Source organism: Cottoperca gobio, chromosome 24 (genome assembly GCF_900634415.1).
Source record: "Cottoperca gobio chromosome 24, fCotGob3.1, whole genome shotgun sequence".
In the NCBI taxonomy this organism is placed as follows: Eukaryota; Metazoa; Chordata; class Actinopteri; order Perciformes; family Bovichtidae; genus Cottoperca; species Cottoperca gobio.
This window is the reverse complement of record NC_041378.1, coordinates 22,247,270-22,270,863: the sequence shown is the minus strand read 5'-3', so window position 1 is coordinate 22,270,863 and position 23,594 is coordinate 22,247,270. Positions and strand designations below refer to the sequence as shown.

The 23,594-nt window shown below is 41.1% G+C and overlaps 1 protein-coding gene across 2 annotated transcripts in view; it reads left to right on the top strand.

Moving 5' to 3' along the window:
• Window positions 1-274: 274 nt before the first annotated feature.
• Window positions 275-23,594, top strand: part of ube2j1 (ubiquitin-conjugating enzyme E2, J1) — a 35,093-nt gene continuing 11,773 nt past the window's right edge. Inside the window, exons 1-5 of one of the 2 annotated variants that reach the window (XR_003831675.1) lie at window positions 275-662; window positions 14,427-14,500; window positions 17,177-17,308; window positions 17,810-17,894; window positions 20,819-20,924. Coding sequence is in view for 1 of the 2 variants with exons in the window: in XM_029425395.1 (XP_029281255.1) it covers window positions 632-662; window positions 14,427-14,500; window positions 17,177-17,308; window positions 17,810-17,894; window positions 20,819-20,924 (428 nt within the window). In the remaining variant the exon portion in view is untranslated. The remainder of the gene's footprint in view (window positions 663-14,426; window positions 14,501-17,176; window positions 17,309-17,809; window positions 17,895-20,818; window positions 20,925-23,594) is intronic. The other variant, XM_029425395.1, reaches the window with a different exon arrangement.

The window sequence follows — 23,594 nt, the reverse complement described above, 5'->3', positions numbered from 1 at the left end:
GTCATCCTAAAAACGTGTAATCCTTATTCCTTCCAAAGAATATAAATTGGCATGTGTACAGTGCTATACATTTTATTGTATCTACATTTCAACATTAAGAAATCATCAGCGATTGCATTTTACAATGAAGTATTCAGTTGTTTAGATGTTTTGCTGTCATAGATAAATTGAGCATTAACATGCCAAGTTTTCCTGCTATAATCAGGTTATAATATAAAATGTTTCTTGCATTAATACGCCTGCGCTGCATCAGATCTCCCAGAAGAAGAAAAAAGCCAGCCAGATCAGTAGTCACTTCCTGTTTACGTTTCCACAAATGACGTCACACGGATAACGTTTAACAAACAGTTTCAAAACCGAAACAGCAGATAACTTGAAAAACAACTATTCAGTGTTCTTGGAACGGCTGGATTCGAATATCGTCTATCCTCGCTACATACCGGAACACCGGGGAGAGTGCACTACCTCCAGTTTCAGCTGTCCTGCTCATATTTGAGGACCAAAGGAAGCTAGCCGGGCTGCTAAGTGTAGCTAACGTTAAGTAGATAACATTAGCTGGGAGCTAGCTAGCGAGTTAGCAACATAAACTCAACAGCACTTCATCTTTAAACAGTGCTCAACATCTGTTAGTATGGAGAATAAATATAACCTCAAGAGTCCAGGTAAGCTCACTTTCAAATATTGTTTTTGTGTTCTGCAGATGACAGTTTGCTAACATGACCGACACAGTTGAAACCCACCAGTTCACTGTTGACATTTGTTAATTAACATAACGTTACAAAAACTAATTGTGAACAAACGTCGTGAAATCTAAATTACTACACGGGCATGAGTCGACTATTACATATAATTTACTCTAGTATCTATTTAAGTGTTTGTGTTCACTGTTCAATTGTGAACTCCTTATATAGAGATACTTTGTTTTGCACTATTTAGTATCCAGAACAAAAACATCTACATGCATTCAGCTTCCATAGGAACAGCACTGGCATAGCTCGCTTCCTGGGTTAAGAGAATACGTGGTGTTCAGTTGTGTACACGTTACTCTTTGTTTAGGACACGTCTACGTGTCAGCTACAGTCATGGCCATTTTTTTGTGTGGTGGTTTTTAGTTTTAAACAGCTGAAGCAATCTTTTTTAAAGCAAAAGATGATCTTGGTGGTGTCAGCTGCATGATAGTAGTGATTTGCAAGGATATTTACTGGCGATATAAAGTAGGGTTATTTTCCTAGCAACAAGTGAGTCACAGGCAGTAGCACAACTCCATGTTTAACAGCAACATGCTGTATTACTTTAATAAAGGTGAAGCATACTACATGGCACTAACACTGTCAGGCTTGACTTGTATGCACTTCTGCTACTGTAAGCCAATGTGTTTTTGTGATTTTGCAAGAATGTGATGTATTGAAGACTTGGCCTAAAGTTGCTCTGTTTTAGTGTTGTAAACATAGCATATTGGCACCTATGCAGAAATAAAGAACATGACAATGAAATCATTGAATGAACTGCTTACATGGGTGATCATATGTGAAAACAGGATACATATGGAAACAGTGAGTTTGAGTTATATGTGATGATAATAGAGCATGATAATCAACATTGTCAGTGAGAATGTTTAAATAGACAATAGTATCCCAGCTATGATCAGATTATTCAAGTCATATTATATCTTATCCAGATCATATCCTTGTCCTAGTTTTGAGAAACCCAGATATTCTGCCTGGAGTACTAAACATGCATACTGTGGCATGTAAACAACCTTCTCAGGTTTCTGATCACAGTACGTTATGTGCTCAGGTGTTTCATCAAATCGAGTTGCATTAGCAGTTATTCAGTAAAAAATACTAAACAATAAAAAAACTAATATTGTTACTGGTCGTGCAGAAAATATATGTTATTGTTGCTCCCATTTTCCGTTTCTGAATCAGCAAATGACAAAGGCAAACCAAGCAGAGAGGTAAATGCTCTGCTAAATGAACTAAACTGGCATCATCATGTAAACATACTTACTGTTGGTGTCCACCAGTGAGAGAAAAGTCAGTCTGATTGACACTTATATGACACAGTTAAAGGAACATTCATTTGAGGGTTATTGACCAACCTGTGGTAGCTAGACATTTGGACACATAGTTTCAGGGTGTTGTATTATGTTAGTTTAAGGTCTAGTGGAGTGTAACAAAAATGTAAACCAGCTCTTCTTCATATGCAGGTGTTACCAGACATAATGTGTTTTATGATGAAAACTGAAACCGAGAATTTTGGTGGTCAGCAGAAATCTAGAAAAAAGTTACTGGTAGCATAATGAAAACTACTACTGCTCTACAGGTGTACAAGTCCTGCTCCTACAGACACATACACAAACACATGCATGTGCTCAGTACTTATACATGCATTCATACAAACAAACAAACAAACAAACATACATACATGCATGCATGATTTGTTTAGAGCCAGTGGGTTGGAACTGGGGTGTCAAGTTTTCAGTTCTCACTTTAAATATTCAGAGTTTCAGAATTACTGTATGATGAAGCTAATCTTACTGGAGTTTCTGTTCAATGTTAAACCAGTTCCTAACTTGCCATAAAACAAGGTTAGTTAGTTTATACTTAATATATAACACATATTACAAGATAACATATTCGGGCTGCAACTAATGATTAGTTTCCTTATTGATCAATCTGCCGATTTTCTTGATCCGAAAAATCATTTGGTCAATAAAAATGTAAAGAAATAGCCATCACAGAAACCCAGAAACCCTGGGTGAAATCTTCAAATACATAACATAACGTACACAACAAACAGTCCAAAGATATTACATTTAGTATTGCATAAGACAAAGGAAAGCAGCACATTCACACTTTTCAAAACATTGAACCAGTGAATTTTATTCATTTTTACTAGAAAAACAACATTACTAATGAATTAATTATCAAAATAGTTGCAGATTTATTTCCGGTCGATTTGTACTCGATGAATTGACTACTTGTTTCAGCTCTATTGACTATCTCAGCAACATAGATAGCAAAGCCTCATAAATGGCAACACCGGTATACTGACGCCTTAGTGATGTGGCCGGTGGTTTTAGAGCAGTGCTGTGAAAAGATTGCTCCTCTCCCTTTTCCCTGCGACCTGCTTCCAAACATCACCAGTGCTTTTTGTGTGTAGAATGATTAACGACAGTCCAGTGATACAGTTAAACCTTTCCTTTATCCAACAGGTTACACAAAAAACAACATAGTCCAATGTTGTTGTGTTTTACTGTTAAACAAGCTCAGTTCTGGTATAAGAATTAAATGAAAGGTTTTAGTTTCTGAGTGAGGTATTCAACGTGAGTTATCTGCTATAAACTTCAGTAGGAAATAGGATAAAAGGAGAGTATCGAGGCTTCATGTAGAGAGGTAGCTCCCTACATGAAGGTAGCTCAAAGCTATTGGCACCCATGAGGTTCATTTAGTAATACTGAGAAAGTTAAAGGGCTGGAGTATAGAACATTACATGTGTACCGACGCTGCACCTTCGATAGAAGCCTTGAGTATTCCAACTATTTCCATGTTGAATCCTGGCTGGTCCTTTTATTTATATTCACTTCCATGATGATCAAATCCACAGTGCTGTAAATTATATTTTTGATTTCAAATGCTGCAGTGAGTACAGTGTCTGGTCTATCCCCAGCCTTCCTTACTGTAACTTATCTTACCCGACTGTTTTCTCTAAATTCAGGAGACTGAAAGAGTTGGATTAGTTCTCTTTTGTACTCCTGGCTTTACCTTTTAGCTGAATGTTGTGAAAGCAGCAGCAACAGAAGAGCAATACGAAGTGCTCAGACTTTGGAGGAGTGTGTTTCTCCATTTTCTGTGCTCTGTGCCTTTGACATCTTTGGAGTCGGCTTGTTGTTACGCAATGTGTCCCCTACCTCCCCTCTGGAACAAAACTTCATTCCCAGTGGCAAACACTCAAAATATATGTTACGCAAGATGATTTGGCGCACAAGGATTATCACCCTATTGCCTTGGGCCAGTGACCAGACCTCTGCGAACCCAACAGAGGCCAGAGGTACTTGTGTGGGAAAGGGCTTTTCCTTGTCATCTCTGCTTACTGTTACCGGAAGGAAGAGACAAAAATGGGCATTGGATATGGAGCAATGGAGTAATGGAGTAATGGAGTACCCGTTGCAGTGCATCCAGGCACTGGCAGGGTGCTCCACTGACTGGAGTTAAGAGGATGTTGTGCTGAGACCTGCCTCTCCCTTCAATTCAGTGGCCGATATGAGACAATATCATATGCCCCTTTACCACAGTTAGTTACACACATATATATATACATAGAATATATATATATATATATATATATATATATATATATATATATATATATATATATATATATATATATATATATATTCTATCTATCGACTCACACAAAGCAACCTAAATATGATTTTGAACATTTTATTACTAGGCTATTGCAAAATGAAAAAACATTTAATCTTTTTAATGGGTTATTATAGAATTGTTAATCTAGTGCCAATTATATTATACAATACTATTATTCAATCAAGGGCTGCAAAGCTATTAGGATGATACCTCCTGCAATATCGGATGCCAAGTAAAGCACAGTACAGGTGACCTTCCTGAGAGACTTCTTGTGATGGTGGCACGTACACATTTATGTTGTGCTCACACTCATTTGATAAATAATGAGCTATCAAGTGCAACACTAATTCAAAATCTCCCCTCCCCCAACACACACCCGAACACAGACAGGAGCAAAAGTTTAGACACGTGTTCTCTCTGCAGACAATTGAATCAGTCAGCCAGTCCGACGCCTCACTGACACAGCAAATGCTCTGCTTTTATTTAAATGGGACATGGTCAAAGATATTGGAAAATGGTCAGCTGAGACAAATAAACAACCCATTGCACATTAAATATAAGCATCTGGCATTTAATGATTGATTGTATCAATTTTGGACCCAATATAGTGCTTTTTGTTTTAAAAGGATAACTCCAGTTTCATACAACTTGTGTTTTTTTTTTCTGATTATTTTCTTTAAATACTGGTTGTTATTTTAAGTCGGACACCCTTTTTCGGAAAGCCTGAATGCCAAAAACTCTCAATCTTGTTTTATAATAACATTTTGTGCAGATAGATCTTAAGGGCTAAGCTAATATACCCGTGCCCCTCCAAGAATGCTTACTTTGGGAGTCCTGAGTGCAGCTAACTCCCTTGACAGAGTAATCAGTCGTTATGTGTTGATGACTACTGCAACATAATCACTGTGAAAATCCCACCAAGTTGTTGTTTGGGGCTGTCTGGTTTAGTTAGCTAAACAATGAACATGAAGCCAAAATGGCTTGACTTTTGAGTTTGAAATTACCCAGATCTTCCACATCCATAGGTCAAAAGAGCATGCACACTAGTGTTTTCATTGAACCTCACATCCCAGCCGCTCCATCTCGGCCGGTCTCGGCTCAGGGAGGGAAAATAACTCTGGATTCAGCTATCTCGGCTCTGAGATTTGGTTTTGACACCAGAATATCTTGTCCATGACCTAATGAGTCCCAGGCTTAGTGTGAGTTGCCACTGGCCCTGCCATCAAAGCTGGAGCTGCCCACGGCCATCCCAGAAGATACTGGTGGATGAGGCTCTGAGCAGACTCTTTAAAGTGATTCATCTCTCATTCTGAAGTGCCTGTCGAGCCCTGATAGCCTATCACACCTCTGAAGGCTCCTAAATTCCTCTCTGCAGGGCACTGATGGAGTCCCCAAGTGGAGAATCTTTTAACCTGAATAGCTTTCAGCTATAGTTCTCAGTCTCGCTATATGTCTTCACCGCCCCAGCTAAAAGTGTCTTTCATTCTGACCCATGCCACCAGTATTTTCTAGAATGTTGGGATTTGTAAAACTTTCTTAAACAAAGAAAATATACCACCAACTTTTGAAGGAAGTAAAAAAAAAAAGTAAGTATGCAGTATACAGACACGGGATTGGATAGACGGCATGTCCACACAGCCATAATGTGCTGCTGCTGTGGTAATGAGGCTCTGTGCTGGCTAGTTGTTGAGGAGACCACTACTACCTGTGCTGACAACTTAGGTCACACACCAGGCTTGTTGTCTCCTCAGTCATGTACCATACACTGAAGTTGAACTTACTGTTTAGAATACATACAGACGGACATACTCCACTGTAGTGCAGGCCTATCGGCCTATCGCCAACTCTGGCCCAGCGATCAAATCAGACTGACCCACCGATCTGTTCTGTTTACAAATAATCGGACATTTGTCACGCAGTGAAAAATAAAACCATAACTGATAACGTTACGGCAGGGAAAGAGGACACTGAACGCTCACCGTCTGGAAACATCCTAACTCCCTACCTGCCCACTCGCTGCATTAAAGAAAATGAATTACTAGGTGCATCAAATGCTCCCTGTCTGAAAAGAGAATTATTCAGACCATCAGCGGGAAAGCAAGAAATATACACAGATATATATATATATATATATATATATATATATATTGTAATTTATTCCCCTGCATGCTGCTCGGAGTAATCTCAGTCAGCGGCACAGCATCTCTGCGTCCTCTCTCTCTGGAGTGGGAGTGAGTTACTATGGTTATGGGGACGCTCTGAAACTACACTAGCAGGTGGCTTTTTCTTGACTTAATTCAAGAGGTTGAAGCGAGCGACAGGTGGAAACAATAATGATCTATTTGTTTTCCTTTTCATACAAAAAACGGGCTGTTCTCAGAAGCGTCAAACTGAGACTTTCCCGCCGGCACGTTCATTAATCTGCCGCCTGTGGCACTCACGGGTCAAAGTTGATCGATGTCCTTTTTCAATGAAGGCTCATCTAAAATTGTACTTATACTATCTCCAGCATTTCAAATTTCGGTTTTCTACTTTTATTGTTCATGAAAATGCCACTTCTGTACAACTCCCTTCTGTGCAACCGGGCCAAAGCCTTGGTTGAAGGAGAGAAATTACGCGCCCAGAAGTTTGATTTTCACGAGACCAAAACTTGGCAGACCTTAGTGGCTTTAATCAAAAGTTGCTCTTTGAGTTTTTTCCATCTGTCCAACCGGGCAGAAGCCTTCGGTCGAATGAGGATGGATTACGCTCCCAGGCGGTAGTTCTAAGATCCTGTGTATACCAGACATTATAGACCATTGCGATCATGTCTAGAGGCAACATAGCAAATTGTTAGATATTAATTGCACAATCTTCCACTTCTCTCTACTATGTAACAGAGTAGAGATGTAAAAATGCAGGAAATTTGTTTTAAATGACAAAAAAGCTTCTGGGGAAAATGTGTAGGAAAGAGGTGCACTTAGACGGAAAGGGTGACACAGACGTGAGGCAAGTCTTAAAGGAGGAATGGGACACACAACCACAATCCACCCCAACCCTTCTCCCTACGCAGACTCTATAGCTTCCACCTGACTTCTATAAAGGCAGCCCTGCACTTCCTGGTTCACAATTACGTGGGTTACATTCAAATTGATTACGTGGGTTATTACGACTTAAAACGCATTACTTTTGGTATGTGTAAGTATGAACAGCCTGACTCACAACATACCTTGGTCACAATTCTTTAATAATCTTTAAGAGATTTTTACCACAAATGTTTTTTTCTATTATATGTTTATGTTAGAGAATAACTGATGGAAATGAATCTGCCTCAAAAATCCATATTTCATCGGGGCTCTACTTTTGCGATAACCGATTTGGCCAAAACTACAGAAATTATATTCATTTATTAAATTATATAATTCTATTTATAAATAGAAAGACATTATCATGTCCATTGAAATGTGTGTCCAGCTGGTCAGTATCAAACTGCAGCCTGGTGTCTGACAGACATTCCAGTAATAGGTTCTTCCTCCTACATCCCAACGTGGCTGCGAATGATCGAGCTGTTTGTTTGTTCTTCTTGCACTGCAAACTGCTGCTGATTAATTACCTCAAAGTGTTATTGACCAGTGATTATCACTGACACAGCTCAGCCAGACAGACACATTTTATCAATGTAGATGACTGTAAACAATTGCCTCATTAAATACGTGGCCTTTGCTTTGCACATTTCTACCACTTGTTATTTTCCCATAAGCTTGACATTTAATTTCACACATAATGTAAACACTGAGGAGAAAGCCTTGTTCTAAATATGTTATCTAGGTTTGCCTCATTTTTAGATGCAACTCGGGTAGTCAAGTATAAATGACAAATAGCTTACGAACAATGTGGTCCAAAACTGCTGTTGAACTTGTAAGCACATCATATCAACGTTTTAGGCTCACCACCTTAATAGAGGTTCTTCAGTATTTAGCTGTCAGTCTGTGAAGCTGCATTAAGCTTTGCCTAAGCAAGTGCTGAGCCGTCAGACTGTCAGACTAGATTTGATTTAGTTGAGTTTAGGAAACTAAAACATGCTGCCCCCTATTTCTTTGGAGCATGTGGCTCGCAACTACACATTGAACCTTAAAGTACGGGGAGTTTATCTGCCAAGTTTGAAAAGTTGGGGTGTTTTGCAAAGGTCTACATAATATGCAAAATACTGATTTTCCTATACTAACGTAAGTACATATCACCTGTTCTTGTACAGCCAAAGCCTTTTCATTAAATTGAGGCAATTGTTGTTCTGATCAAAACTCCGTAGAGTGATCTGGCCTAGTTAGCATTCATAAACCCACATACAGTTCCAACAGCAGAGCACATTTAGTTAAGACTAAAATGTTTTTATGCAGGGAAGGATTTAAGGTCATAAATAAACTCTGGAATTATGAAATGGAATGTAGGAACCCAACAATACAAGAAATACAAAGACCTAAGACAGAGACACACAGACAGGGATTTAGACTTTTAGGCTTTCACTTTTCTCTTCAAACTCTCAGCAATGCAACACATGTCCTCCAGTCTTTCCTCCTTCTCCACAGCACAGTCACAACACACATCAGACCAGCATGTCAATCAGCCTTTTCAAAGTGTCCCTACTGGGTCCCTAATTGTAGATCGACATTTTCCTCTCCAGTCACAACAAAAACAACTAAAACCTCATTTCAAGAGATGCCTCTCTTCACCTTCTCCCAGCTGATTCCTCCTTATATCCTGTCTTCATTCTAATTGCCGTTTCTTCCGCTCTCCTTGATTATTATTTATTTTCCCAGCACTGTTCTCTTTTTCTGTCTTGCATAACAATTCTGTGGTCTTAGGAACATCTTGAGGACACTTTGTTCTGAACCTGTGTTCTCCCGGATACCAGCTTCTTGTACTTTTGGTGTTCTAGGAACCCTACCGATGATAAAGGTGCCCGTCTCCTTATCAATGTTCAGGGTTTGTCTGCACACAGCATAGTTGGTGATGATGTCCGTGTTTATTATCCTACCTTCAGAGAATTTCCATTGCTTTTATCACACTTCACACAGTCTGAGCTAGATAATCAAAAAGGAAGTTCTATTTAGCTTTGTTAGACTTTCTGCTTCATTATTATTTCATTATACCAAGTTTTCAAAATAGAGTAAAGTGTGTGTGTGTGTGTGTGTGTGTGTGTGTGTGTGTGTGTGTGTGTGTGTGTGTGTGTGTGTGTGTGTGTGTGTGTGTGTGTGTGTGTGTGTGTGTGTGTGTGTGTGCAAACATGCAATACAAACATACTATGTGGAGTTGGTTGCTGTACTCTGATTTGATATCTTTTTCTGGTCTATAAAACTGAATAGTAATGTGATACAATAAACTGATCTAGCATGATAACATATAGACAGGAGTCCTTCAGCCTTGTTGGTCCTAATTTATCAAATATTTAGATTTTTCCTAATGATCAGTTCAACAAATGTGTAAATTAATGCTCTGCAATACGACTGAAATTTATATCGCAATTTTAATATAAATATGAATATGAATATATTTCCGATTTCATTATTTGTAAAAACACACACATATACGAAATGATGAAACATGAGTTTCACAAAGCTCATATGTAGAAAAATCTGCTATTGATTCCTCTAGTGTTTGGAGCAACAAGCCCGAGAACAATGAGGCCTGCAGAGTAAGTAGACTGCACTGGTTAATTCAATGTGTCAGATACACTCTGATCAAACTTTCATATCTTCTGATGCTTATCTCAGGCTGTAGATGCACGTTGTAAACATTACGCTGTCATTCTGACATATCATCTTACAACAGCTGATTACAGACCTAAACTGAATCTTGGAGTTATTTATAACTTGTGTCCCTTGTGAATGTTAAAAGTGAAACCTAAGTGGATCCTATAAGGATTTAAAAGTATCTGGATTTGTAGATATATGCAATCCTCAATTGGGATTAAGTAGAATACTATTGAACCCCAGACCTATTCTGGAAGCACTAGTCATCATCAATATTGTTATTGATGTTTAGATATTTAGTCTAAGCTATTGTGGTTTTTGATTCTCTAAGTACCACCCAGCCTGAACAGAGTGTAGACGAGAGCTGCCGACATCCTTTGTGATCGCTGTTCTGTAACAAAAGTCTTGAATTAATAACACCGAATTTGAATGTTTTTTTACACACAGCAGCCGATGGACACATTGATCACACTTGCAAGCTAGTCTTTTCAACAAGTAGGTTGCCCCGCCTACAGCCGGCTCAGCATTTGTGAATTGTAGATGTTATGTTGCGACCCATGATGGATGGAGCTCACACTGTGGAGTGCTGCAGCAGCATGTTCAACTGTTCACAGATCACTGCACAGTTAAGCTTCCTGTCTGTTATTTAATTTGTTGGCTCTACAAGGGGCCACATGGGCAAACAGCTTTGTCGTATTTTGGGTTTTTGTTGAAGCTTAACATTTTCACAAAACTCAACAGATTGTCATTGAGGAAGGTGGAGTTATGTTTGCATGCATATGTAGTGAGAGCAGAGATAAGAAAGTGTAATCAAACCCGCTACATTAAAGGCACATGCCGTCATGCTCAAGCAGAATACCCCCAAAACATTTCATCTTTCTGATGGAAATGTAGCCAGATTTTATGCGTTTTAAGACCAACTAGTGCTGTGCCCATTCAGGATGGGATCGTGCTGCTGCTTCTTGGGTTTCAAAGTGGTTCTATGCACGTGTTTACGGTAGCAGCGCTACAGTCTACACATCAGGAGTGCAAAAGCTCCGCTCCGTGTCCAGATCTGTTCGGATGAACGCTTTGGAAGAAAGTCGAAGTTCAGACTGGGAGACACACATAGACACATCCTCATGTAAAGGGAGGCGCATCTTTTTGGCGGTACGGATAAACACACACACAGACACACACATCCTCATTTCTATCACAGACAGGCGCGCTATTTTGTGAAAGAAAACATACAGAGACGCCCCATAGTGGCTGTTAGCAGATGTGGTCGGGCTGTTGTGTGGATCTTTGCACTCTATTTGCACTTCTACGTTTAAGCGCAGGCGCTAACCAAAGTCCGGCTGGGTGGACCAGGTTTTCACAGTTTTCTATGGAACCGCTAATCCAAATAACTCAACGCGTGTCTACGCTCCCTCAGGTCCTCAGCAACACACACACTAAATGTGAAGGAGATCGATCCAAGGGTTGGCAAGATCATTGAAACACACACACAGACACACAGATGTCTGTCATTATAGGATGAAATCACTTGGAAAACATTTTGACCCTGGAACACAGGTTTTTGTAATGCAAAGCTGCCAAAACATGAGGAGCATTCTGATCAGTTTTGGTTTATTTCTTCTTACACGGATCACTTTCTCTTCTGCCCCCTTGTCTTGATAGTTGAGTAAGACTGAAATCAATCTATGACCCCCTGCACTCTTGTGTAAACAGGAGCATGCAGGGAAGCCTTGTAAACACACACACACACACTCACACTCACAGACACAGACTCTTCTCCTATTCCCCTTGTGTGTCCAATGTGAGATTACTGTGGTTGGTTCACATCTTCACTGAAGAGTGTCTGTCCTCGGGCACAATCAGACAGAACACGTGCCCTGAAAGCCGCGTGGTGTCAGGCCATCTCTCTGCTCCACTGCTTCACTCACCCCTGCAGCCTGCACATCCTCTCAGCTCGCCTCGCCTTCATCCCTGTTATTTGCCCTCCCACCCAATTCCACTGCTGCTCTTCGTCTGCTTCTCCTCTGTTCATTTCACAGTCTCTATTTCCAGCTCAACAACCTAGCAGTCCGCACTCGATTGGATTCCAAAGCAATTTTGCCTCCATGAATACTTCTTAGTTCCGCTTCCTTTTACAATTACTTTCTAATTTTCAGCCCCATCCGGTTTCTTCTTGCAGCGGGCTGGTAGCTGATAGCTTGCGCTCTAGTAGTATAAGAATGCACGCAAATTGACCTTGCTGTCCGTTAGCTCAACAACTCCTTTGAACTTGCTGATGAGCACTTTGACACGAGGCGGAGACTGTGACATCAGTCCTGTTGTTGTGACTCATGACCTTGTGTTAAAGCATGATATGATATTTAACCCAAGGCTCTGCCTTATATAGACTGTATTTGGTCTCAGTGTGAGGACCAGCCTCCTGTACTCTGACTGGTGTAACTGCAGCCTGGTAGTCAGCATTACATCAAGCAGCATCTTTTTGGCAGGGATTAAATCCCCCCACAACCATCATCACCGCCATCATCAGCTGGACTTGTGTAACCATCCTTTCTAGAGTGAGGAGGTTGTTTGTATTCAGATTAACATAGCAGGCCCGAGTGTGTTGTGGGCTGGGTCATGACACAAGGGTTAATGCCAGCAGATGTTTCTCCGCCACCTAATTTTGACTCGGAGTATGTTGCGTCTGCACATAAACTAACAAAATGCTGCCATGGGTAGAGATTGGCTTCTAAAACAAACTTGTTTACTCTCTTTCTGCCTTGGGTTACAAGTTCAGCTGCAGCATGCAGCAGGAGCATGACTCCTGCCGTCATCTGCTCATCTTCAAAGGAAGCAATCTTCCAATTTGAGAAGTTGTTTCAGTTCTGTTTGTGTCCATACTTTCAAAAAATGTGGTTACCACAAAATTTGGTATATTCATCCTAGGATTTGGTCCATTTCTTATCATGAAAGACTGAGAAAACTGGAATATTCACATTTGAGGAGCTAAAAACGGTGAATTAAGTCATTTTTGTCTTAAAAACTAACTTTAAATGATAGAGAATTGTCAAAATTGCTGCAGATTAATTTTCAAATCAAATCAAATTTATTTGTATAGCCCAATATCACAAATTATACATTTGTCTCAGTGTGCTTTACAGACTGTACAGGTTACGACATCCTCTGTCCTTAGACCCTCGCATCGCACAAGGAAAAACTTCCTAAAAGAAACCCCAAAATTAAAGGAGGAAAAATGGAAGAAACCTCAGGGAGAGCAACTGAGGAGGGATCCTTCTCCCAGGACGGACAGACGTGCAATATTAGAAATCATTTCTAGTTTGACAATGTTTGGTTCAGAGTTAAGCTACCATCAATAAAGCTCAGCACTTCCTGGAAATGCTTCACATTGAAAACCTGAAGGACACTACTGTACTGATGGCGGTGTAAATGTACATTATGCTGAATTTAACAAGACAACAGGTTAACATGGAGAAGGTGTTGAGCTTGCATTAACAGAAAATTCAAAGAAAACAAAGAAAACAACTGAATCAATATGTTCCCTGTGTTCTGCTTCTCGACTGTTGAAACCTGTTTCTTTATCATTTCTCATGATTTACTCATTCAGTGTGCCAGTCCACACACCAAGGGCTTAGTGGGAGACTGTCTTGTTGAAGAGTTGTGAAACAAACACAAGTGCCAAGGGTGGTTTTAAACCAAGATTTTTGAATTGCTTATTTGAAGGAGCCTTTTTGGTCTTGCTGTCTGAATGAATGCGACAGTCAGTGTAATTTTTAGCAGAGACTTGCCAGTACATGGAGCCCTGTCCCTCTGCATGCTCTTCTCATCTGTCCATCTGTGTTAACGTCCTGTTACCCAGGGGAGCAACACATTTGCAGCCTTCTGCATCTGGAAATGAGGAATGTTGGCCTGTAAAACTGCTGCAGTTGGTGATATTTGGGTGTATGTAAGGCCCTACAAAATCCCTTTATGTTTTTTACAGATTCCGTTTTTTTTCCTGAATTCTGTGTTTTATGATTTAAGCACATTTTTCCATCACAAAGAGTTTCTAATCATGGATGAATAAAATAAGAACATTATTTATAATGGTAGGGAAAACCCTGATATTCCGCGTTTTAAAGTTGATTCCATTTTTTCTAATCAAATTCCATGATTTCTTCCGTGTTTTCTGCATCGCACAAATCATAGGGCCCTATAATTGTTATCTCACACAAGTGTTTGGGGTGGACACTGAACATGTAAGCTGTTATGGTAATGAAGAAGATGTGAACCCTGTTTTACCATGAAGACGTTAACCTCAGTTTTCTTGTGTCTTTGTTTCCATCCCCAGCGGTGAAGAGGCTGATGAAAGAGGCTGCAGAACTGAGGGATCCTACGGAGCACTACCATGCCCAGCCGCTGGAAGTAAGTTTACCGCAGGACACCACTGTGCTGTAATGCCTGTAGTATTACTTTAGTTGAGGATCACCACAACACTACCCTTGGCCTTTACCATCCTGTATACTGAAGATGTAAAGTCAATACAAGTTTTAGTTTTCAGGTAGTTTCATACACTATTTTTATACTGTAGTTTTGTCCATCATTTCTATCATTAATAATAACATTGCATTCATCAGCTAACACTAGCTAACACTTTTGTCCAAAGCGACTTACAATAAGTGCAAACCATCATGACCTCACAAGCTGTGAGGACTGTCTGCTGACCTGACATCAATGGGGAGCTCGTTCCACCATTTAGGAGCCAGGACAGCAAACAGTTTAATTTGAGGGGTATCTGGGTCCCACTCGCAGTGAGGGAGTAGCGAGCCGATTGGCCGATGCAGAGCGAAGTGAACGTGCTGGGATGTATGATTCGACCATGGCCTGGATGTAGGAAGGGGCTGATCCATTCACAGCACGGTAGGCCAGCACCAGAGTCTTGAAGCAGATTCAGGCCGCCACTGGTAGCCAGTGAAGAGAGCGGAGAAGCGGTGTAGTGTGGGTAGGTTAAAGACCAGTCACAGATCCGGCCACTGTCAGGATCAACAGCGGACGTGAGAAGAATCCTTCCCACCATCCTAAATCACTGTCACAGGAGAGTGTTCCCACCTGCCTCAAGAAAGCCACTATTATTCCTGTACCTAAAGTCTGCAGTGTCTAATCAAAACAACCACCGCCCTGTGGCACTCACCCCCATTCTGATGAAGTGCTTTGAGAAACTGGTTCTCCATCACATCACACACAACATCCCAGTCAGCCTGTACCCTCACCGGTTTGCATACAGAGCCAACAGTCTCCACTGCCCTCCACTCAGCCTCACACGTCTGAAAAATAACAACCTCTACATCAGAATGCTGCTTGTTGATTTCAGAGTGGCATTCAATACAATCTACCCAATGAAACTGATTGCTAAACTTAGCACTCTGGGCTTGGGCACTCTGCAACTTCCTCACAAACAGACCCCAGGCAGTTCGGATTGGCGGCCACATCTCCTCCACTTTAGGGTCAAATACAAAGACAAATACGACTTTTCATGCCATTTTGCCCGTGGACAAAGACAGAGATGCATTTGGTGTCTTAAATCCTTATGTTCTCAGTATATTGCCTGTACAGCATCTAAACATGATGACTGATTTACATTTAATGTTTTGTTGTGTACCGTTTACTATTCTTTTATTTCATTTTATACTCACTATATTGTTGCCTTATTGCAGGGCTGTGTGCTCAGCCTCCTGTTCATGTTTTACACCCACGACTGAAACCCAAAAGATATTATAAGGCAATACCTACGCCAGCAACAGCTTGTTCTCCCTGCTGCTGTCCGTCAAGCGATACAGAAGTATCCATCCATCCATCCATCCATCGTCTACCGCTTATCTGAGGTCGGGTCGCGGGGGCAGCAGCTCCAGTAAGGAACCCCAATCTTCCCTTCTCCGGGCCACATCCTCCAGCTCCGACTGGGGGATCCTGAGGCGTTCCCAGGCCAGTGAGGAGATATAATCTCTCCACCGAGTCCTGGGTCTTCCCCGGGGTCTCCTCCCAGCTGGACGTGCCTGGAACACCTCCCTAGGGAGGCGCCCAGGTGGCATCCTTACTAGATGCCCGAACCACCTCAACTGGCTCCTTTCAACGTAAAGGAGCAGCGGCTCTACTCCGAGTCTCTCACGGATGGCTGAGCTTCTCACCCTATCTCTAAGAGAGACGCCAGCCACCCGTCTAAGAAAACCCATTTCGGCCGCTTGTACCCGTGATCTCATTCTTTCGGTCATGACCCAGCCTTCATGACCATAGGTGAGGGTAGGAACGAAGATCGACCGGTATATTGAGAGCTTTGCCTTCTGGCTCAGCGCTCTTTTCGTCACAACGGTGCGGTAAAGTGACTGTAGTACCGCCCCCGCTGCTCCGATTCTCCGGCCAATCTCTCGCTCCATTGTCCCCTCACTCGCGAACAAGACCCCGATGTACTTGAACTCCTTCACTTGGGGTAATGGCTCATTCCCTACCCGGAGTAGGCAATCCACCGGTTTCCTGCTGAGAGCCATGGCCTCAGATTTAGAGGTGCTGATCCTCATCCCAACCGCTGCACACTCGGCTGCGAACCGATCCAGTGACTGCTGAAGGTCACAGACCGATGATGCCATAAGGACCACATCATCTGTCGTAACAGCAGACTACAGAGCAGCTTCTTTCTTCAGGCTGCGAGACTAATCCTCTGTTCTCCATTATTACAAAATGTTTTTATTTTTTGTTTTTTTACTGCGTGTCATTGTAGAATGACAATAAATTAACTTTGAACCTTATCCTGAAAATAACAACATATACATGTAGAGTGTCGAGTCAAAAGCCTGTAAATAAAGAGAAAACGGGGCGAGAGTTCAATTATAAAGATTCTACATTTTTCACAGAAATATAATTTGACTTTCTTTATTAGTTGGAGAGTGCCCAATTTGAATAACAATATATTAGCACAACAAGCGGCTGTAGGGGAAACACTCCACAGGACACGTCAGTGTTGTCACTTCAGACAGACATGAGCATGCACACGTTTGGTATCTCCTAATGATCATGTCAGTTGTATGTGACATTTCTCTCTTTTTGCAGGACAACCTCTTCGAATGGCACTTCTCCGTACGCGGGCCCCCAGATTCTGATTTCGATGGCGGGGTTTACCACGGCAGGATTGTGCTTCCCCCAGAGTATCCCATGAAGCCCCCCAGCATCATCCTCCTCACGGTAAGACGCAGACGAAGGCCACCTCTCAATCACAACCTATTATTCTCAGATCAGATGATCAAAGAGTGTAAAATGGACAGCATGTCATTTAACCCTCAGCCATTTCTGGTTGCAACATACGTAGTGACAGTTGTCAGATCAAAGCCTGGGCTGTCATCACACTGTCATTTGTGAGAATATGAGACTGTCTTATTATATTTAGAGAGCTGAATGACAGGCTGATAAAAGCCAGACTTCTCTGAATTCTTTTGACAGACACTTTTTCATTGTGTCCAGCTACTCGGCTCCTTTTGCTCCTTTTTTAAGAATGTTTCTTTTTCAGTTTGAAAACTTTCACAGAATAGCAGCCTGCATTTTCCTTGTTCCACATTCTCAACTGTGTCAACTTCCATATCTGTCTGCTTGTCATAATATTTTCTCATATTCTGAGAATGAATGTTTTATTAATTTATCTCCACCGCATACTCACCTCCAACTTCTTTTTATTGCCCTCCCCCCTAGCCCAATGGAAGATTCGAAGTTGGGAAGAAAATTTGTCTGAGCATCTCTGGCCACCACCCAGAGACCTGGCAGCCCTCTTGGAGCAGTAAGTTTTCTCAAATTTAATTTGATTCAAATTCAAAACAGCTTTATTAATTCCCCAAGGGCCAATTAGGAACGAGCAGCTCGCAGAGAAGTCACAAGTTATCCACAAGTAGCAACTGGCCCCAAGTTTCTCTAATTACTGTAGCTCTTTCTCCAACTGCAAGTCACTGTTTTAGTGAAGTCTGGAGTCTGGAAAAGTATTAAGAAGGAGGTTTATCATTTGTAGAGCTTAAAAATGTTATCAATCACAGAATATTCTAGCAAAAGTATGGAAAACTATTGATGTTCGGTCCTTGTGTGTCAGTACATATATTACTGTGTTCTGAAGAGGAATCTTGAATCACTGCTGTCCATTATTATCATATATCCCATGACCTTAATTCTCGAATAAAAGCTGGTATTCTGATAATAACATGGTCTCAAATATTAGTGGGAGGTGTGGTCAGCACAAACAAATAAAAGTCAGTTGCTAATAAAAACACATTGAGAGAGTTGCAATTATCTGTTCTCTCATGGCTCTCATGTTCACAGCACTGCTTCCATCAGTGCAGCAGCTGATGTTACATTCACTCTGCTGCACTGAGCTTTCTTTTTAACACAAATACTGTTTTTATTCACTCATTTATTCTATACCTTTATGACCTTTAAGCTGCCAGCAATAAAACTGAGCACATCCTGCAAATGTTTCATTAAAAGGAACAGAAGAAATGATGGGGTGCAGGCTCATTCAAGTGCAGGCCTTTTATTTTGAAACATGTGCAGGAAGTCCTGAGTGACCTTGATGGTAGGTTATCAACATGTAGACTTTGGTGTTGTGCTGATTGAATTAGTGCCGTGGGAATGTACATTATGACACATTTATGAAGACGACAAGCAAACATAGAAGAAGTGTTGAGTGTGTGCTGACAGTTTAAAGGCCAAATTAAAACAGGAGCTGATCAGAAAACAGAGAGGCTTCTTAATACAATATGAAAGGAATCATTTATTAAATAAATGTTGTTGATGTGTAAAAACACCAAATGGTAGTCACCAAACTTATCCTTAGTGTTGGCCACTGCAAAAAATCAATCATTTTTGAGAAGCTGAGGGTAAACCTCTTCATTGGCAGGAGGACATATGTTAGTACCTCCAGACTCAAAACGGATCATCCATTCCTCCTGAGAACTCATTTTAGTTCTGCCTTTTTATATTACTTTGTAGCATTTAATCAGGAGGAACTCGGTGGGAGACGGAGCATCTTCCTCAAAGCAATTCACCCTACTAAAAAAACAAGACACTAAACCTCTTTCTACCAACATACTGCAGCTCATATGACTGTCTATACCTTTTAGACATTTGACTTCTCCTGCTGGGTTCTTAGTGTTGTGGAAAGGTTTTGTGTCTCATCCTTGGAATGGTTGAAGGAAGCCTGGCTGGATATTTGCACTTCACAGGCCACTGCAGTGATTCCAGGGTTACGCTCACTGGGCTGCTGCTTTAGTTCATACAACCCCCAAATATTTAATAACATGTGGCAAAGTAATTCAAACATTCCCTTTTGATTTCAACTTCCATATTTGACATATTACTATTTATTAAGATTAATTTATATATTAATATACTGTATGTTTCCTGGTCTGTTTGCAGTGAATACTGTTTGTATTTGATATTAATTAAAATCTATTATGAATATAATAATACTGAAGAATAAGAGCTGCAATATTGTAATGCCCAGTCCACAATAAGTTGTTATGCTAAATGAAGTTGTTATCCACACAATACCTTAATTGTAATGAAAATGAACTAATTCACATGCTCCATAATCTTTTTCAAACGGTGTCATATTATGTCCAATCTGTCATTGTATCAGTTTTAAAGTCCCTACATGATCTCATATGGAATCTAATGAGGTCATTCCCTTATGTATGTAAGCTACACACCTACACACACACACACACAGGTCTTTAGGGCATCCTGGTTATGTGTTTGTGAATGTAAACATCATATCATGGATTCAGAAACATGGATGACCTCTTAACCCCGTTTTGAGAAACCTGAATATGCTACCTGAGGTGTTCTGATAATGTGGCACCTCATCCAGGATTCTCATCCCCGTCTGTCACGGGGGCAGGTGCTTCCTTACCTTCACATTACCTTAACCCTACAAACGGGGAAAACATGAACTAACTATGTTTGAAGTCTACAGGAAGCTAAATAACCAGTTCCACGTACATCCCAAAAATGAAGATCTGCTGCCACGCAAATATAATTCTAGTAATTAGGTGTGTTGCCATGTGGGACATCACTTGTGAGCTGAAACGACCTTATTACAGCAACAAAATGGAAAAAAGCATTTCAGCAAAGGAAATTGTGCTTATGTGTATTCAATTATATGTCATCAAATAACATGCAAAAACAATTAACCAACAGAAAATGGCGTGTGTAAACGGGCCGTATCACTGAAACCCAGAATGCTAGTATGCAATGTAATGTTGTCAATGTTTGGTAGTTATTATAATACAAAATGTGGAAAACCTTTTTGAAGTAGGCTTATCTTTCTAAGACATCAGATATAATGGGCTTCCACATGCTTTATTCAGTATATTGGATAGACTGGAGCACAGACGAAACACAGCCAGTCATAACATAGACACAAACAAACCTTTGGCCTTCACCATATTGTCAAATGTGTCCTGTGCCAGCTGGAGAATGTGTGAGCACAGACACAAGGTTGATGTCCTCACATAGGCCAGGGTAAATCCAGGATTATGCTCAGAAAACAAAGCATCATTACCACTTATGTAACACCGGCACTGAACATGACGACATGTGCAGCCTTGTGTAATTTAACCTTCTCTGTTTTACCCAGGAATGTTGAACGTGCTCTGATGTTTAATGTTTCTCGTCTCCTCTTTGTTTTTTCTCCTTTTTCTGTTTCTCTTTCAGTCCGAACGGCCCTCATAGCTATAATCGGATTCATGCCAACAAAAGGAGAGGGAGCAATAGGATCACTTGATTATACTCCAGAGGAGAGGAAGGCCCTTGCCAAAAAGTAAGATTTGCTATATGAAAAATCTTTCCATAGTTTACTCTCTGCAGAGCACGTGTTGTGCGTGCTCTGCTGTAGATGGAGGGTGACGATGAGTTGAGTGGTGTGGAACAGTGTGTATCGTATATAGATGATATGATTTTGCATGCTGCATTAGCAAACACACAAGCCGTGGATATGGTCAATGCTGCTTAGATGGCATTAACACAACAAACTCCATACAAGTATGAAATGTAATCAGCACCTGGGCCTCGGTGGACATGTCTCCCACTAATAACTCCCTCATCACAAAGAGGAAGGATGCGCCCCATCCAGCCCTGGTATTGCAAGATGAAGAAATTCATTATCGCCAAAATACCCGGTCTCTGGAGGGAGCAGGAGTGGGCAAGTTGCTCTTCATTTTACACCGCATTTCCCTCGGCGGACCCAGTACAAAGCCAGAGAAGGAGAGGATCCAGCTAAAGTCGCTGTTCTATTAGCAGATGTGACGGGGGTCTTGATCAGGCGGCTCTTTCATTATCACACAGGGATGAGATAAACAGGAAGACACACTATGCTATAAATACATGCTGGCTTATTTCCCTGATGGAAAACCATTTTTGCACTGAGGCAGGACTTTTCTTTGGTTTCTCATCTTCTGTTTCTGTTCCCATGGTGATTTTGAGAGCTGTCAGTCAGAAAAGGGCCTCTGCACAGCAGGAGGTTTTCCGAGTTTGCCGAGTTTGTTACTGACAAGTAAACTGCCAAAGATGTTGGCCAGCGTGTCATGTGGCAGGGCAAACACAGGGGGTCCTGTGGAGGTTTAGGAAGTCGCAGTCACATTTCATATACAGGTGACATGCTGTCATTGCATTTTGTAATATTAATTGTTAATAATCATTTGCAGTGTAAGGATATAGTAGCCTAACTGATGGTAATGTTGGGGGGGGGGCGACTTTAAGTTGTCGATGAATTGCCAAATGTATCTTTCCATCTTTTACTCCCAAAGCTGCGGAGTTACAGTATTAGCACTGAGGAGCTATGTATATTTTTATGTTTGGTGATGCGTATTATTTTCATACCAGACTACAGCCTGTCCCAAAGTTAGGCATTTCTGAATAACATTCAAGTAATCAAGTTAGTGTCAGTCAGTGAGCTCACACAGGATGTGTCTTTGCTTGAGTTCTCCTGAGAATCACCGTGTCATTGTGATACAAAGGAAGAACACAGTGCAGGCTTGGCAGCAAACTGTCTCTTACTTTTATAAGGTTTATAATAATCATACTAAATGGAAAGTGTTTCTAATGTTCTTCTACCCCGGGGCCACGGTGCCAACATCTTCTACGCTGCTATTCACACAGCTTCAAATTGTCTGCTCATAGACTTCTATGAATCACCTGTCGTGTACCGGGGGGGGGCAATTGTCACAACACACATGACATCTCAACAAATAAATTGTGTGTGAAACTGGGCAAACTGCAAGAAAGCATACTCCTGCTCCTCATGAGCATGTTTTCTCCTTTCATTTCCAATTGTCACAGGCATTTCTTTCATAGTTTATTTATTTCAAATCTAAATAATTCTTCACATGTATAAGCGGTATATTGAGACCGAAAAGGGCACTGAATTAAAATGCAATGTGTGTGGGCCTGTTGCTAAATTAAATCCAGACATCACACACTTTATACACAGCAGTTTAACTTTCTGCCTGACAACCTTGCATCTGTTTTGTGAGTTGGGACCTCCACTAAGCCCACAGAGTAGTCTCAATGACATTAATGAGGGGATTTAGTTTTTTAGTTTTTACTCTAATGTTGGTCTGAACATGGCCTTAAGGACTCGGTATGCTTCAACCGTGGTGGTGTACAATGTCGTTCAACCACTTCCAAAAGTCAAAATGTTCTAAATGGCCTTAGTAAACTCTTCTGGCTGTGACCAGCTGTCTCTCTCTAAGAACTCTGTGTTTTGTGTATCGTTGTGACGTTAACTCAATGGATCAACGGCACGTATTAATGCTGTTGCACTTGGTTGTACACACAACGCATCAGAATTTTAATGGAAATTTACAAAAATAGACGGACATAGCCCCCTCCAGATTCCCTCTTACAATGCCTTAAAACCCTCCCGCTACTAAATGTTACCAAACGTGAAGTGAAATTGCAAGAACACTTCTGTACCGATGATTAACATAACCTCTTAAACATGCTGCTGTCAAATCAAATCAAATTTATTTGTATAGCCCAATATCACAAATTATACATTTGTCTCAGTGTGCTTTACAGACTGTACAGGTTACGACACCCTCTGTCCTTAGACCCTCGCATCGCACAAGGAAAAACTTCCTAAAAGAAACCCCATAATTAAAGGGGGAAATGTTAGAAACCTCAGGGAGAGACTGAGGAGGGATCCCTCTCCCAGGACGGACAGACGTGCAATAGATGTCGTGTGTACAGGATAAACAACATAGATTAAAAAAAAGAGAAAGTTTCTGTCCCCTCTGTATTCATCTCAGAATTTACAAACCATATCTCCTGTTTTGGCAATTCTTCCTTAAGCTCAGATGTGTTCTTGATGATCAGGCCTTATGCCTTTTGAAGGGTTCAAACAGTCGTTCTTGTGAGCAACCCATCAACCAACCACGGTGCCTCTCTGCACGGCGTCTGCTTTTGGAGACACTGACTGCCTGTAAAGTGT